This window comes from Eriocheir sinensis, chromosome 35, assembly GCF_024679095.1.
Source record: "Eriocheir sinensis breed Jianghai 21 chromosome 35, ASM2467909v1, whole genome shotgun sequence".
Classification (NCBI taxonomy): domain Eukaryota; kingdom Metazoa; phylum Arthropoda; class Malacostraca; order Decapoda; family Varunidae; genus Eriocheir; species Eriocheir sinensis.
The window spans coordinates 11,266,058-11,284,866 of NC_066543.1; the positions used below are offsets into that span (position 1 = coordinate 11,266,058).

The following is an 18,809-nucleotide window of genomic DNA, read 5'->3' on the forward strand; positions in this document are numbered from 1 at the left end:
AAAAGAAGAAGCTGAGTGGGAGGACGAGGACGAGGCAGGGTTGCCAAATTTTCGTACTCAAAACACCGCATTTATCAGTTCCAGGGCCCAAAACTTTCCTACCCACACAGATAACGAAATTCCAGTTAAAGTTCTCGTTAAAAGCATTACTTATTGGCGTTTGTTTGCGATAGCTGTGACTCAGAACTGGAAAATACGATTTGGTGAGTGCCTGAATACGATAATTTGGTAACCCTGGGACGAGGAGCGAGTTGGCCGCCGGGCGTGTGTGGTAAACAAACGTCACCCTCTCGCCCCCGCCCCAGCCTGTCCGGACAAGGCGGTGTCACTGTAGGAGCTGACTCGCACACACCACTAAAGAACACTGGGATTCCGGGCATTTCCTCCTCCACTGCCCAAGATGCCGCCATGCACCGCCCTCAGCCTCCCTAATCTGGCTTCAAACTCGTAGACCAGCGCCGCCATAGCTACTCCCTCACCCCTGTCATCGCCTTCAAGGGTCCCAAGACAGCTCAGCAGGATCCAGCCTAAGAGTTGGAATTCTTCAAAGATCAAAGACCAAGACCAAAGATCACAAACAGTCCTGAACCACATGCTCCTTTAGGGTCCTTGATGCCGTGGTTCCCTGCCCTACCCAGTTCCCCAAGACGTTGAGGAACACGGTGGTCACAGCGAAGTAAGTCCTTTCTTGTGAAGATTAAAATTGCTGTAATTTGACATAATGGATGATTGTGACAATTCTCTTCTTCATACACATTTTAGCATCCATGTAGGCCTACAAAAAGTTTCTCTTCGTGAATTCAACCATCCTGTTCCCCTTAGCTGTGACCTGAGCGATGTGTTGTGCAGGTTTCAGATCAGAAAACAAATAGAACCTTTTCAACTTGCGACATTTTTAAATCTTTCTCATTCAGTTCATATATAAAACCGGGATTCATGTGATCTACATGGACTGTGGCACACACTTCAGCATTGATCTTCAACATTTCTTACTCCATTTCTGTATTTTGCTTGGTCACTTCATTATTTGAAGATCTTTGCCAGCTCGGCAGTTTTTTGTCTATTTTGTGTCGGCAATTCTATGCATTTGCTTTGGATCTTTCTTTTTATTATTATTATTTCCAGCCCTAACAAAATCAAGGACCTATGATGAAGATTATGTGGGTGGGAGTTTTCTTTTCCATTGATTAAGAATATCAGATGCTGCCCCCTTCTTTCTTATCTTCTTGCAGGGGGGCAGGGGGGGGCTATGATATTGCTCTAGAATTATGCCCAGTGAACTCACAGCTGGTTCAAGCTAATTTTTCCTGATAATTATAAAGTGCTAATCATTACTTTGATCACTGTTTCCATAACAATTTACTTGTTTCTGTGATTTGAACAACTGATTTAAAAATGATAGGCTATTATTGTATGGCGATGTTAATATTTTAGTGGCGATAGGTTACTGTTTAAGCAGCATTAGGTTACCTACTATCCATTAGATTGGTATTATTCTAGTGTTTGCCCATACTTACCCCTCGCAACCAAAATTGGCTAGGGGCCATTGAGACTTCGGGAAATGCAGTGGTAAACATGAAATGCGTCGCAAATGCATAGTTTTTGAGCTATGGGGGGTTGAAAAATCCCCTAGATGTAGGGAAATCCCTTACAATTACTTAGATGTAGGGAAATTTCATACATTCTGGGTTTTTTTACAACGTAGTACGGAAACCACGCTATTTCACTCACTCTCTATACCAAATGGGGGGTTCGAGGGGGGCGAAGCCCCCCGCTACAGTATTATGGTCATAATGTAGCATCTATAAACGGTAAGTAATTTACGTCATAGGAATCTTGCAACCGTCACATACAACTATGTGTTCACTTACTGGTAGCACGTATGAACGTGTGAAGCAGGTTTGGTATCATGTACGATCGCGTGAAGCAGGTTCGAACGCAGGTTATTTGTGTTCAATGTCCCTCAGTTAGCTGTTAGGTCGTAAAGTTCGGTTGGGGTACTTTAAGAGGGGGGGGGTCCAGGGGGGGGCAAAGTTAGCGGGTCATAAAGTTTGGTTGGAGTAGTTTAAATATGCTCCCCCACCCAAATACCCCGACCTCCCGCGGGTCCCCCAAGATCGTTGCGGGAAGGGGATTAATTCGGCTGCTTCTTTACTTTTGAGTACTTCTGCCTTCATATTATGGTTGAGGGACATGTATTTTGTTTTTTTAACTCTATATATGATATATGGAGGCATATTATTGTATTCTGGTGGCGCGGAGTCAATATCCACAATCACCTTGTATACTGGGAATATGAACCCGTGAAGCAGATTCAACATGCGGTCAGTAAGGATTCACGTATTCGAACAGCTCGGGCAGGAGGTTCGAGAGCCTTCACTTGCTCTGGAACCCGCAGTACTGTTTAAGGCGCAGCGTTGGACAGATCAAGGCTAGCTAGTGGTTTTGCTTGTGTCAGTGATAAACAATGAAGGTTCACTGTGTTTGGTGCCACGGACTCTACTTGGAGGACAGAATCCTTGCGATGAGGTGAGGACCTACTAGAGAGAGAGGGCATGAGTGTGGTGTAGGTGGTTTATGTGAGCGCAGATGGCCTCCGGCGCCACGCCAGATGGTGAGGCGAGCATTGTTTGGTGGGTTCACTACGCTTCTCTCCCAAAACAAGCTTGGGGATCCAGTGACTGCGTGGTTTCCATATGGGAAACACTAAATTCGTCACAAACGCTCAGTTTTTGTGGTGGTGGGAGGAAAAATCCCTAGATTTAGGGAATTTCCCTAGATTAGGGACTTTTTATCCCCCCCACCCCCACCCCACTAAAAAAATACGCGATTGCGACAGATTTCGTGTCCCCCATCCGAAACCCCGTGTTCCCACCAGGTCCCCAGGCTTGTATGGGGGGGAGGGGGGAGTATGGGCAAACACTAGAATTTTACCATTAGATTAATAGGAAATTCTCTTAGATTAAGATAATGTGGCAGCGGCCTGATCTGATGGGCAGCATAGCATTTGGCTCAGACATTACCTTTACCTTTATGCAGAGAATATACCTCTCAGCCCACACTTTGAATGAAAATTTTTAATTTTGTCTTATACACCATTTGCCTCATATGCCATAAATTCTAAGGGCGTGTTTTGCACATCATGTGGCTTTGTCTTTTCTGTATGCATTATGTATTACACATGTGTGAGATCTACAGGTACACAAATGTTCTCAAGATAGCTGAATCAAAAAATAAAATCTCAAGTTTACTTACTGAGTTTGCCTCAGTGAGATACTGAAATGTCAAGAATTAATGTAAAATATTTGCACTTGATAAATATGTAACATTTTTAATTTACATATTCATCTAAATACAGTCCTCATTTTTAGCCCCACAGAGTAAAAAGCAATGGTGGATGTTCTCCCCAAGGTACAAGGTGTTGATAACGTCTGGGGCACTAATCAAGCCCCACGCCATGGCCCGATGAATCAACAGTTTTGCACCGGAAATAACTTTATGGGTCCTGGTGAGTCCTTATCTGATTTAAACATACAAGCCTCCTCCATGGATGTATATTTTTAGGTATATTTGTTATAGTTGTGTTTTGCACATATTTTTTTTTGAGGACCCATGTATTGCATGCATAAAAGCATGAGCCTTATTTTCCAGTGATTATACTAAAATGATGGCAATAATTAGCCCCTTTTTGAAACCTTTATGTCTTCACTTTGGTTTCTTCCCTCTGAAACATGATAATGATTTCTGTACAGGTAACTCTCAATTTACGTGAGTATTGTGTCCTTGAAGAGGTCGCGTAAATCAAAATCAATGTAAATCAAACAAGAGGTAGGTTTCTATCGAAAAATAAGTATTCACTTCATTCAGTGGAGAGAGAGAGAGAGAGAGAGAGAGAGATTATCCATATCACCGAGATATCCACTCAGGCACTCCGTCTCAGCCTCACTCGTGTGAGGAAGAAATGAGGGACACCATGAGCGACTGGCTAGTATTGGTACCGGTACCGAGCAGTCTGGTACCGGTACCGTACCGTTTAGCTGGTACCGTTAGTACCGGTATCTGCCCACCCCTATTGTTGAGTAGCGTGGCAACGTGGGTACTGTATTGTTGTAAAGTGGTGCGCAGGAAGAACTGAGCTCAGCTGTGTGGCCGCGGCGCAGTGTGAGTCTAGTTGCGTGAGACATCTGGTGGCCACTCCATAAAATATCGCGTATAAGTGAAAAAAACGTGTAAATTAAACATTTATTTGGATTTTGGACCCCGCGTTATTTAAAAAATGCGTAAACCAAACTCGCGTGTAGCGAGAGTTACCTGTACAGTCATGTCTCAATTGATGCAGATCTTTTTCGTACATTCTTGTATTTACTTGGTACCTTTCAAGAGTGGTAATTTCAATTTTCTTGGTCAAATGTCAAAATATATCAAAATATATATGGCAGTCTCATGGCATTCCATACTAAGATTATCAAGGTATTTGTGGATTTGTTAAATACTCAAGGTAAAAAAGTATCAGTGCATAAGGGGTCTGCTGCCTACCATAAACATTTAAACAAGCACTGATGTGGGGGGATTGCCATAAGAATTGGCTGTGGCTGATTCATGAAAGATGAATCATCTAGCATTTGTTTCATAATGGCCGCCAAACATGCCATACACTGCCCGAAAGCTAACATGGTCATACTTTGGTGTCCTTTGGTCCATGGTGTCATGATATTTCATCAATATTGTGAACTGATATTTTTTTGCCTTGTGTAGCTACATGCAAAAAGATATTAATTCTCATAAGTGATGTTATTTTCTGTATGTATTGCAGTGCCGGTTCTAGCCTGTCTGAGTCTCCAAGCTGGATCTCTTTTGGAGGCCCCCTCCCTATCTCTTTGTTCACATTTTTTTCTCATGTATTCACCCCACAAGTTATATTTCTGTCCTAAGCATATATATATATATATATATATATATATATATATATATATATATATATATATATATATATATATATATATATATATATATATATATATATATATATATATATATATATATATCATAAGGCCCCCCTGTGATCAGAGTCCCTATGCACTGAGCGTAGTGAGCGTATAGGAAGGGCCGGCATTGGTTACTTGATATCAACAGAACCTCTCAGAACCAATTATCTGCAAAATTGAGATTAGGGTAGTACTAAATTCAGCAGCTTAGAATCTTTTACTGAAAAATTGGAGCATATTTTGAATTTCAGGAAGTTGAAAGTATTGTACTATGCTGCTCATTGTTTACACTACATTATTTTCAATATTTTGTTGCAGGCAGAAATCGTTCCTCCACATCAGACTATGGAGGTGGCAGGAATTCAAGTAGACGAGGCAACAGAAACAGCCGCCAAAGTAGTGGCAATTACAGTCAATCATGGAAATATGAAATGCCTGAACATTTGTCCGAGTTTGTTCGTGCCCCAAACGTGTTCAAGAACATCCAAAGAACTCGCAGTCAGACAAGAGTCTATCTGAATCAGATTGTAAGTATACTATTTTTCATAATCATTGAAGCTTATATTCTATATACATACGCATACAATCAGCCCACATCATCTGCTGGATATTGGTTCCTGAACCCCCTGTGAATACCAAAATCCGTGAATGTTTTAAGTCCTTTACTATGTGGTGTGTAGTCAGGGTGGGTTTGATTTAAATCAATTTAAACCCAGAGTAAAAAAAATCATGATTTAAATCAGAATTAAATATACTGTATTTAAAATGATTAAGTGTCATATCAATAGTAAAATATCTAATGATTTAAATTATATATATATATATATATATATATATATATATATATATATATATATATATATATATATATATATATATATATATATATATATATATATATATATATATATATATATATATATATATATATATATATATATATATATATATATATATATATATATTTATATATATATAAATAAAATTATTTATATATATAATATATATATATATAGAGAGAGAGAGAGAGAGAGAGAGAGAGAGAGAGAGAGAGAGAGAAGAAGGAAGAACATGTGAACTAGTTGTACAGGAAAAGTATCAAGTCTATTTGTCCAGTACTGGTCCTGTAGCAAGTCAGGCACCAGTGAATCATTGCCGTCTCTTACAAGAAAAATGTTCAAAAGCATTAAAAAAATATTGGCCAAGTTTAATACATGAAAGACTGAAACAAATAATCAGTGGAAACAAACAAGGATTAATGCAAAAAGAATCATTTAAATAAAAAAAATCCGATTTAAATCAAATAAATTGATTTTTTATTTTTTTTAGAAAAAAGTCATGATTTTTTTCCAACCCTGGACTGTGTAGTATTTGCATATATCTATATACGTCATTCCACTTACCTTTAACCCCTCCAAACCACAAAAGTTTTTCTCGGGATATCCCCCACGACGCAAAAGTCATCGAGAAATGCACTTTGAAACTAAGAAAAAGTCATAAAAGATATTTTATAGAAGATTTTCTGGCACACCCTGCTGTGAAATTCGTTTCTTTCTAGGTTGTTGCATTTGGCTGGAATTCCATGATTCCTGAAAAATTCCAACTTTTTACTGGTGCGATGTACAGAAAAAATTATTGAAGAAAAGTTGCTCATTTTATCACAATGGAGTCTGAAAAATATATTTTATAATCTTCGACCTGGAAATTTACTGCCCACAGAGAGCCAAAGTTGTGGTGAAACTCAATTAATAATTTTGGTAAATTGTTGTAGTTTTTGTTATTCTGGTGAAACTCATTGAATAAAAGTTGTAGAAAATCATCCGTATAACTCAACTGTGAAATCAGATTATAATTTGGACTGACTGTTTGGCTGGAATTCCATGATTCCCCAAAAATTCCAAGTTTTTACTGGTGCAACATACAGGAAAATTTATTATAGAAAAGTTGCTCATTTTATCGCAATGGAGTTTGAAAAATATAGTTTATAATCTTTGACTTGGAAATTTACTGCCTACAGTGAGCCAAAGTTGCAGTGAAACTCAAAAAAAAAATTTTTTGTAGTTTTCATTCTGGAATGAATTTCATTGAATAAAAGTTGTAGAAAATTATCCTTATATCTCAACTGTGAAATCAGATTATGATTTGGACTAACCGTTTGGCTGGAATTCCACGATTCCCAAAAATTCCAAGTTTTTACTGGTGCGACGTACAGAAACATTTCATGAAGAAAAGTTGCTCATTTTATTGCGATGGAGTCTGAGGAAATATAGTTTATAATCTTTAACCTGGAAATTTACTGCCTACAGAGAGCTAAAGTTTCAGCGAAACTAAAAAAAAAAAAATTTGTAGTTTTTTATTCTGTAATGAATCTCATTGAATAAAAGTTGGAGAAAATCATCCCTATAACTCAACTGTGAAATCAGATTATGATTTGGACTGACCGTTTGGCTGGAATTCCATGATTCCCAAAAAATTCCAACTTCATCTTCCCACTCCTCTGAACACCACTGTGAACAAGATATTGGTTCATCCAGAATATCATGTATATCAGTGGAGGTGTCAAGACTATGCTCAGCATGCACACAATAAGCAGAAACTAAAGGAAGACCGCCAAAACAGATCGGCTGAGGGAACATAATCGCTCTGCAGACCCCATGATGTGTAGGCAAGAACTATAGACTATTTTTTTGCACGAAGTCGTCTAAGGGGCAAAAGAGGTGCCAGTTAATCACTTAGCATCAACATATACATAGTTACGCGTGCCGTTCAATTTCCAGAGAGCTTCTCGCTCTCTGGTGCTAATGTCATGCTCGTCGCCCACGTCAGAAAAAATTATATGACGCCAGCGGCAGTGGCGTCGTTAATAGATTAAGGCACCTCTTGCTCCCTTATCAAATGCTCTCTCCAAGTTAATAAACACATGGAACAATTGCTTCTTCTCACCATATTTATCTTGTAATTGTCACATGGACTTCCCACCCGTCAATCCAAATTGACAGTTGTCCGTACCGATACTTTTCTTCACTCTTTTATATAACTCTTTCTCCCAGATCTTCATACTGTGCTCTAACAAGCTCAAGCCTCTGCACTTTTCACACTGCAAGGCATCTCCCTTTCATTTGAACAGAGGAATGGTTGAGCTATTTCTTCAGACTACTTTCCTCCTTCAACATTTTCTGGTATACATTTGTCAGCTCCCCTATACCAGTTCTTCTTGCTCTCATCAGCATGTCTAGCAAAGAATACATCAATCAGTAAATCAACTGGGGCAAATGCCAGAGGGGCACTTTGCCTCACCTAGTTAGCCTAAGATGCCAACTCTGGGGTCCCTTGAAGCAAGTTTACATGTAGGCCTCTTCATGGCAGGATCCATTGACTTTCCCATGCCACATGCTTTGTGGGGATTCTTTGGCTCCTCCACTCGGAATTGTCTCTTACAGAAACACCCCAGTGCCACGTGCCACGTGTCCATGTAGTCAGAGGGTGTTCATGGACTAAGTATGTACTAGGCCTCGATTCAGTCTCACGGAGTAATCACTGATTTGACACAAAGTCATTCTGCCGAAATCCCATGATTAAGCATAGACACTTATTACCAAAGGCATCAATTTGCCTCTTAAATCACTAATTAGTGTCCATGTCTTACAGCTATAAAGTTAGACGGGAAACTCAAACAACTTGAAGATCAGAATCTGTCTTTCTGCACAGGTATCAACAATGTATATACATGTACTGTACTGAGTGAATCCATAATACCATGGGCCAAGTCACTCCATCATAAAACTTCTTGGTGAGACCCACCATTATCCTGCATTGCACTACCAAGGTATGTGAAAATTCCTATTTATTAATGGTATCACCACACACATGAACAGACAGTACTGTTTCATCCAAGTAAGCCTCCAAACACCTTATCTTGATCTTTTTAGTCTTGGCCCAGGAAACCTGAAGTTGCAAAGGCTTCACTTCACCTCTTGTAATGCCCCAAGAGCCATCACCAGAATCTCCAGTGATTTATTGAGGATTACTGCATCATATGGCAGATATCAATTTGGTGACCTTGGTATTGTCAAAAGATGCTCTATGACTTTCGGCCACAACTCTGCCTAATACCTAGTCCATACAAGTGTTAAAAATGTGATGGGGTAAAGACATAGCTCTGCCTCACTCATGTGTTCACAGGAAAGAAGCTGAATATCCCTTTCATTTACTTCACAGCACTCTAATCCAGAGCACAGGCCAGTCAATAGACCAACAATCCTCACAGGAATTCCATGGAGTTGCAGAAGCTTCCAGAGGGCCTCACAATGTACTGAATCAAACATCTCCTTGAGATCGACATAGGCTGCAGCCAGTGGCGACTGGGAGGACCATGGCTCCCCCCTTTTCAATTTTCTGGGTACGCCACTGGCTGCAGCCATCCCCTGTCAAAATTCATGTCAGCACTTCACCAGCAAAGGATGACAATCAGTTGTGGACTCACCAGGCATGAACCTGGATTACTTAGGTCTTAGCAACTTCAGCAGTTGGCTATGAATCTACATGAGCAATAAATGGGCAAGCACATTGCCTGGCAAGTGGAGCAGTGTAATACTGTGGCAGTTGTTACATTCCTGCCATTCCCTTTCACTCTCCAGATAGGAATGACCAGCCCCCTTGTCCAGTCAGGAGGAATAGTACCAGATTACCATATAGCAATCAAGACTACATGCAACCCATGGATCATGGTGACATTCTAGCTTTGAGTAGCTTTGCACTGATGTTACAATTCCCATCTGCCTTTCCACTCCTCAACTTTTCCACAGCCTTTGATCATCAATGAGTGGATCAACATCCACTATTTGTAACCCAGCAGTTGGGAACTGCCCGCTCAGAGGGTCTGCCATGGACAGCTGCTCAAAGTACTCAGCCCAATGACCCCTTTGCCCATCCATGTCTGATACAAGGCAATCATCTCATATGCTGTTTTGATAGCTCTAAGTTGAGAGGAAAGCTCAGAGAGGGCTTCAAGGCTCAGTAGGCAGGTCAGAGGTAATTTGTATTGTATTGAAATAGTCTTGGACATCCTCAGTGAGATCCCTGACAGACTATCATCGTCTCTCCTCAGGGAAGCTGTAGTCCCATGAGATAGAACCCTATATTGGTCCTGATTCCCAGTAAGCTTGGCAATGTGACTTCTTAATATTCTCCCCCGAGGCAAAACCACACCTTGACCTTGGGTGGTCTCCAATGCACTCCTTTGCAGTCATAGGTGGCAAGTTTTTTTGAAGATGATAGTGTTGTTTGCAGAAAGTTAGATGCTGCTGCAAAGGACTGGGGATGAATTGGCAGGTTGTTTAAGAAAGTTGAGAGTAAATAATGACGAGTTATGTTTGACAGGGCAGGAGAGTAGACTATCAAGCATGTAAAGCCATACAGAGTTGGAGCAGACAGAGAGTAAGATCTGCTTGGAAGGAGATTAGATGAAGTAATTGCATTAGGAGCATTTCTGTGGAAGCATGGAAGCATAGAGGAAGAGGTGAGAGCACAGTGATGGGCAGACAGGTAATGGAATAGGTACTTCAAAGAATTATGAAAGGAAGAAATGTGAGCGTGGGAGTAAAGAGGGGTTTAATAAATAATATCCTCTCAACTCTGTCATGCCTCAGAGACGCCAACATGGAATCCAGCACAGCAATCGTAAATACACTAAATAGTACTGAGCTATGTAAGATGTGTATGTGGTGTGTTAGGGTGGATGGAGAAAGCAATAATAGCATGTGTGAGAGTTTTGGTGTGAGTGTAATAGGAAAGGATGTGGATTAGGGGTGGCTGAATGGGTGATATATGGTGCTCAGAGAGGGTTTAGATGTGATGAGAGTGAACAAGGATGACTCTATAAAAGGAGTTTATTGAGGGATGGTGTGTCAAGGGAAGACCTCCAGTGAAACAGATTAATAGAGCAATGGAGTTGTTGAGTGAGTGATTGGGTGTGCCCAGAGGTAGTGCCAGAACAAGGAAAGTTAGAAATGCTTCTGCTGTCACTACCCTCTTGAAGGAGGTTCCTGTGTGGGGACATGGCATCACAGACTTGGATAGAATAGATAGCCATGGTTACAAGTGACATGTCAGAAGGGTACAAAGCTGACGTGAAAAGCCTGCAGCTTCCTTCATCTGTAAGGCCACTGCTTGTCATAGACTTGATGGGCTGTAAAGCATTTCGTATCAGTGGTGTCACAATCATTGATGAGTTATGGACGTGTGTATGAATGGGGCCTGTAGTACATTTTCACTTGGTCGGCTGACCCTTTTTCATCTACCTTCTTTTAAGTGAGGCTTTGTGACCCCATGACCTGTGTTTACAGGAAGATTGGGATCTGATACTACTGATCATTATGAGCAATTGTTATTTATAGGTAGTTAGGTGGCTAGACTAATTTAGAATGATGGATAGATACATGGAATTGTGAAATCTTATTCCAGAAACTGGTTGAAAGCTTGGTAGATTTTAAGAAGCATCCCACGGTGTATTCAGAACCCCTTGAACGACCCATTCACGGCCAGGCCTGCAAGTGTCTACCCTACAGTGTGGTGAGTACAAATGCCATCTTGCAGATTCTTAATATCTGATCTAGAATGTACTGTACTACAGTACCACAGTACATATTATCTACAATGCTCTCATTACAGAGTTTGTATCCCACATCCACTTCACATATTTTTGTAGGATCCTTTGGTTAGAAGATAAATTTTACAAGACAACTACCTCATACATGCACTTTGCCCAGGTTTGATCCCAGCCCAGAGCAGTCTGCTCCCTGCCTACCCAGCTGTTTATCCTCCCATTTTGGGCTGGTCAATAAATGGGGACCTAAGGAAACCTGTGGGTTGTAAACTTTAGCAACCTTGATTTCACAGTGGCCCTCTGTCCCAAGACAGCAGGTTCTTACCCACTGGAGGCTCAAGGGCTGAGGTAACGGAGATAAGTGCCGAGGCAGTGCACAGCTATAATAACTGATGCGGTTGAGTTCTCACTACCTCTACAGTCTGGTGTGAGACTAAAGGAACCTGATTATATAGGGTGTTCTTGCAACACAGTTCATTGATTTTGATAGTTTTCAATTTCCATGGCTTGATGAGTGGTAACTGCAGGTGAAACAGTCAAGGCAATATGAGTAAAATATTAGAATGATCTTGTAGCACAAAGACCAGGAGGAAATGGATGGATGTAATGAGATGAGAAATGACGTTAAACTGCTATGTTCATATTCTTGGGTGTTGGCTTGACTATAGTAAAAACTGATTGTGTGTGTGTGTGTGCGTGTGTGTGTGTGTGGGGGGGGGGTGGTATTCTTGGGTGTGGTTTTACCTGCGAAAATTAAGTTTCATGTCATCCCCAACTCTTCCCTGTCCAAGTCTTAAAATTGATTGCTGTTTATATTTGATGTTTTTGCACGTTGCTGTGTAAATGACATTTAGGGAAAAATAATAGAGTAATGAGAAACGTACATTTCAGGATTTTGTCATCTTTGTTTTCTTACATGCACTTTCGTGTTTGTTTTTTTTTTTTTTTTTTTTCCCGCTGAAATATTTGATATCCAAAAGTTTTTCCCAAACATCACTGTGACAAGGTGGCGGCGTGACGTAGGCTATCTTATGGAGCCTCAAGTCCAGATGCCCTAAAAGTGGCCTCAGTGCCCTCATGGAGCATTGGAACTGCCCCCTTGGGGTATTCAGTGCCTTCCACTTTTCTCTGTACTACAGGAAATTGATTAAGGCATTAATAGCAAACTATTAATACTGTATTGAAGATTGGATATCCGTCGAACTTGGGGTATTTGGGTCTCCCCCGCCTACTAAAATAGAAAACATTGCTCTGACAAAGCTTTCACACCGTGACCTCGTGACTCTTTGCTAGACTTCTGATAATATTAAAATTGAAATGTGTGCCTCCTGTCGTCTCGCAACTTTGAAGAACCGTGCGAATCTGGTGTGACAATTCGTGGTGGTGGTGGTGGCGGCGACGCGATATGTGATTACACGCTACGCCTTGACGTGACCTTCGTGCACAGTTAACATCGATCCTCATGGTCTTCCGCTCCGCCTCGTCCTCCTCGCCGTTCCTCATCCCTGCTGCCCCCCACTGAAAAATAACTTTGGGCCTTCCTCTTTTGAGCGTCTCCGTCCCTATAGAGAGATTGTCTTATACTTTGCTCCCCTCCGGACCTCCCAGCGCCTTGATTATCGCAAAAGTCAGAGCCGGATATGAACGAGGATGAGAGGCTGCAGGAATATCGATAATCTTCATAGTTAAAGATAGCGTTGGACACACACACACACACACACACACACACACACACACACACACTCTCTCTCTCTCTCTCTCTCTCTCTCTCTCTCTCTCTCTCTCTCTCTCTCTCACACCCATATCCCTTATTATCGCCAAGTTCGGTGTCGGATGCGTTATAACCGTACGATAATGGGCAAGTGGGGGAAACGTGGCCAGACTAGGTTATCAATGTGAAAGATTGTCTGGAACCCTTAATTTATTGGGCATTCCTCCAGCGTTGCCAAATTATCGTACTCATCGCATTGCATTTTCGTAGTTTCTGACCAATAACGAATGCAAAAACAAACAAACAAACATCAATAAATAGGAGTTTTAACGCTAACTTCTATTTTCTATCGTTATTTGTGTAGGTACGAGAGTTTGAGGCTTAAAAGTAATGAAGACGATGTGGTGAATACGATAATCTGGCATGCTGCATTCCTCCCTCATCCCCTCGTTGCTTTATACACAATCTCGGTGCCGGATGTGGAGGAAAGAGGAACATAGAGGGAGAAGAGGAGAAGCAAATGGATAAAAGGGGAAAAGAAAGTAGTTTAGCCTATTGGTTATAATCGGTTGGTGGATCTCTCTTCGTCTCTCACGGTCATGCCTGTACGTCAGTTTGGATATGGGGAAAAGAGGAAAATAGAGGTAGAAGAGGGGAGTGAAATGGATAAAAAAAGGGGAATAGAAAGAAGAGTATAGACGTTATAACCGGGAGATAATATAAGTGGCGGAACTCACTCCCATCCTCCCTCTCACTGCCTCGATTATTTGACAAGTTGTAAATTGAGGTAGAAGAGGGGAGTGAAATGGATAAGAAAGGGGAAATGAAAGAGGAGTATAGACGTTATAACCGGGCGAGAATATAAGTGGCGGAACTCCCTCCCATCCTCCCCCTCACTGCCTTGATTATTTGACAGGTTGTAAATAGAGGTAGAAGAGGGGAGTGAAATGAATCAGAAAGGGGAAAAGAAGAAAGTGTATAGACGTTATAACCGGGAGATAATATAAGTGGGGGAACTCACTCCCATCCTCCCCCTCACTGCCCTGGTTATTTGACTTAGGTTGAAAATAGAGGTAGAAGAGGGGATTGAAATGGATAAGAAAGGGGAAAAGAGGAAAGTGTATAAACGTTATAATTGGGCGAGGATACGTGACGGAACGCTTTCCCATTCTCCCTCACTGTGCTGATTATCTGAGTTAAGTTCGGTGCTGGATGAGGGGGAAATAGAGGGAGAAGAGGGGAGTGAAGTAGATAAGAGAGGGGGGAAGATGGAAGTGTATAGACAAGGATACGTGGCGGAACTCTCCCATTCTCCCTCTCATGGGCCTGATTATCTGTCCCTAAGTTCGGTACCGGATGTCCTCTAGGCAAGGGTCAGCGGGTGGCACCTGGTCATTACTTACATCAGCCACTCGCGGATTTATCGTCTCCGGGTGGCAAGGGGATCACACACCTGTTGTCATGGCGGCGCGGCGCGATAGTCATGCAGCAACAGCAGAAGTGATACAGAAAAAGGAAGTAATAAAAAACAAGGATACAAGTGGCAAAAAGAAACTTCATATTACGGCACAAGAAAATGAAAAAAATATCTGTCAAGGTTATTTTTTTCCATGGAGCAAAGGCAAAGTGGACCCCGTTGCGAAGCCTGTCCTTCACCCTCCTCCTCCTCCTCCTTCTTCTTCCCCTCCCCCTCCTCCCCCTCCCCCTCCTCCTCCTTCTTCCTCCTTCCCATCCCCCTCCTCTTCCTCCGTCCTCCCTCAACCTCCTCCTGTAGCTTGTCACAAACAGCCTCGTAAGGACCATCAGGTCTGCTGTTGTTTGTTCCTTCTCCTCCTCCTCCCTCCTCCTTCTCCTCCTCTTCTTTCCTCCTCCTTCTATCCATATAAAATTTCATTGTAGTTTTTCTATACTACATGGTATTCTTCCTCTTCATGCCAGCTTCGGCTGGAGGGACTGGTGGGAGGGGAGGAGCCTTCACCTTTGCTGTCCTGTGTCTCTGATTCGTAGATTAGAGTAGATGGTAGCAACAACAAACAGCCTAGTTAGGACCAAGAGGTCTGTTGCTGTTTGCTTTTCCTTTGTACTCCTCCTCCTCCTCCTACTACTACTACTACTACTACTACTACTACTACTACTACTACTACTACTGATAATAATAATAATGATAATAATAATAATAATAATAATAATAATAATAATAATAATTCTACCTTTACCACCATCACTACTACTACTACTAATAATAATAATAATACAACTACAACTACTTCTACCTATACTACCACCACCACCACTACTACTACTGCTACTACTACTACTACCATCACTACTACTGCTACTACCATCACTACTACTACTACTAGGGCGGTGTTTGTGTTGGCTCGACACCTGTTATACGTATGTGGTACCGCAACCTTAATGTCCATCCGTCTGTTTGTCCGTCAACACACCCAGACAGACCCAGACGGACACAGACGGACGCATCCCCCACGTGCGCGAAGGGTGGCTGGGTATGGAGTGTAAGTCAAGTCAAGTCACCTTGCTGATTAATGACAGGAGATAGTGGTAACCAGGTGTCTGTCTGTGTCTGGTGATCACTATAGCTCCGGCACCCCTCACACTCTCGTCTTTGTTTCTTTATCGGTCTCGCCAGCCATTCAGGCACCCACTCAACCCTCCATCCCCTACCGCCTTTCTGTTGGTCTATCTGGCCCAGCGTTGTGTTACCGAGCGAGGCAGCCGTATAAAGCTCTTGCATGACTTAGGTTTTCTTAGGCGAAAGCTTTAAGTACACACACACACACACACACACACGTCCCGGGTTGGATTCCTGGTTGGGGTGGAGACAGATTGTCAGTCTCCTCTAATCTCTGACCCCTGTCCACCTAGCCCTCAATGATGACTCGCCTCCCGGGTGTGTGTGTGTGAGTGTGATGGGAGGTTCCAGGAGTACCCAAAGACATGTCACTTGAGCATAAGTTCATTCGGGGAGGCTACGGACTGGCGATCGCGTGTCCAGTGTGTGATCGGACTGTGGTGAATGACACACACACACACACACACACACACACACACACACACACCTTTCATCTTCCCTCCCTTGTAATGCTTCAGTACCTTTCTTCGCCTCGCTGTGAACCTCATTAGTTCATTCGTTCGAGTTACAGTGGTTGTCGTTTTGTTGTTGTTATTAGTATTAGTATAGTTGTTATTGATATTATGGTTCACGCGGAAAATAGGAGTAGTCGTCTCAATGGTGTTCTTTCTCTTCCTCCTCCTCCTCCTCCTCCCTCCACAAGCCTCTACAAATCGCACGTGAGGAAACGCATCTTGGAGTCATTCTCAGGCGGGGCTCGTTCTGTTTCCCCTCCTGGTAGTACGAGAGAGCTCCGGAGAAAAGGCAGGAACCGCGGTTGGTTGGCAGGGACTCGGACAAAAAGCTCTCGCAACAAAACACCAAAGCTGGGGTAAAAATACGGCAAGAAATCACCGACAAAAAGTAGTCTCCCCTTTTTTCCACCTAATTCGTCTGGGTTACAAGAAATTCATGGCCACGTGACGCACTTTATAGATTTGGGGGTTTAAAAATGATGATGATGATAATAATAATAATAATAATAATAATGATAATAATAATAATAATAAATTCAGTAGTGTTCCAGCTAATGCAACTTTTGATTTCATATTTTTATTCTAGCACTTTTACTTCGCGTTAATTGAAGGATTGTATATCAGCAGCGCTTATTTGCATACCAATTCATTTACATATTTTTTCATTAATATATGCATGTGTATTACTTTCTGAATAGCAGCTTGTAAGTAACTATTCAAATACTATAACGATTCCTTCCACTGTTATATATTTGTGCGAATCATGCCCAACCGTTTATCCACCACAACCTTGCTGCCATGGCCCGTATTCAAGCCCCTCATCTATATATGAACTTCAATTAGCGTCCACGCACCTTGTGGCTCAGTCCGCCGCCACAGCGAGTAAAGCGAGCGAGTGGCGGGAAGCAAACACAGGCGGAGACGTGGACGGAGAGAAAGTGCCGAGGACCGCATGTTTTTGTGTGCTTGTCCGTGTTTTTACTTTTGTTTGTTTTTTGTTTGCTCGCATCGTTTTTATCTATTCAGTCGTGCGAGAGAAGTGAGAGTTGATGTAGCCTGAGTTTTCCTCCTCCTCCTCCTCCTCCGTGTGGTTCTCGTATGTGTGTGTGTGTGTGTGTGTGTGTGTGTGTCTGTGCTGAAGACCTTGAAAGCAGGGAGGTCAACGTTTAGCCTACGGGCAGCCATAATTATGAAGCTGTGTTTTGAGGACAAGTATCGGATACAAGCCGAATGGTGTGGACAGGTTTTTGTCTGATTCCTTTTTATATCTGTCTATATAAGAAAACCTAGATATCTTGCTAAATCTTATGTTTTTCTCGTTTTTCTTTTGTGTACGTATGATGCTTCTACTTTGCTGTTGTACATACACACAATCACTCACTCACTCACTCACTCCCCACACTGCCAGGGAGGGGTTTCTGCGGCACCCTATCCACATATCTGATGAGGTCAGGGCAAGATATCCGAGCTCGAGGCTATTTATCTGTGAGGATTTTAATGACCCTAACACCACGAGCCTCCGAGACCACTTGTACTATACGTGGCTCTCAACATATTAGTTCAGGCCACTGGTAATGGGGCGCAGAAGGACAGAATCAAGTTGAGAGAGATGTGTTTATTCCATGGAGTGCTAGTAAGAAATGTTAGGCTACTGAGAGTTATACCTGGCATGATAGTAAAAGTCTAGGGTACTTGTAGTGAGGCGCAGAGAGACAGGAACACACAGAGAGGAGGACAGAAACAGACTTGGTGGTGGGGTTGGGGGGCGGTGAGGTATTTAGTCCATCCTAAGTGCTACCGATCCCAGACCATGAAACCCCAACATAGACTCTCGTGGAGGAGGGACGATGGCAGATGTATGATAACAACACCAATAACAACCTCACAATTAGCCTTTAGAAGTTTGAACAGTAAAGAGAGTGAGGAATGCAAGGGGAGAGGCGGGTGGGGCAGAACAAGGCAGAATGGGTGACTGGGAATGCGAGTACCAGGCCAAGAACTAAAGGTCGTGAGGAGGGAATTTAAGGAAAGTGGCGGAATATAAAAGGGAATATAAGGTGCACTGGTATATGAACACTTTATCAATGCCACTTGTATTGAACTATTAAACCCACTTACAAGGAACTTACTAAGCCAAAAGCAGAGAGAGAGAGAGAGAGAGAGAGCGTAGCATTTAATTCTCGTCGTCTCCTCCCCCTCACATGCACTTGCCAGCTGTGTGCCTCCGACATGTTGTGCGTGCGTGCCTGTGTGTGTGTGTGTGTGTGTGTGTGTGTGTGTGTGTGTGTGTGTCAGTCAGTCAGCAGGTATGAGCATAAGTAGTACAGCTAGAAGTGAGTCCGCCCTACCCCTAGAAGACTAAGAAATATGAAGACTGACAACGAAAAAAAAAAAAAAG

At 42.2% G+C, this 18,809-nt stretch overlaps 1 protein-coding gene across 5 annotated transcripts in view; it reads left to right on the forward strand.

Moving 5' to 3' along the window:
* Positions 1-222: 222 nt before the first annotated feature.
* LOC127007389 (glycerol-3-phosphate acyltransferase 1, mitochondrial-like) overlaps positions 223-18,809 on the forward strand; it is a 47,932-nt gene continuing 29,345 nt past the window's right edge. Inside the window, exons 1-4 of one of the 5 annotated variants that reach the window (XM_050878310.1) lie at positions 223-676; positions 3,372-3,508; positions 5,304-5,512; positions 11,448-11,555. In XM_050878310.1, the coding sequence (XP_050734267.1) occupies positions 3,391-3,508; positions 5,304-5,512; positions 11,448-11,555 (435 nt within the window). In that variant the 5' untranslated portion in view covers positions 223-676; positions 3,372-3,390. Of the gene's footprint in view, positions 677-3,371; positions 3,509-5,303; positions 5,513-11,447; positions 11,556-18,809 lie in introns of those variants that run through there. The other 4 variants (XM_050878303.1, XM_050878304.1, XM_050878309.1 and 1 more) reach the window with 4 other exon arrangements.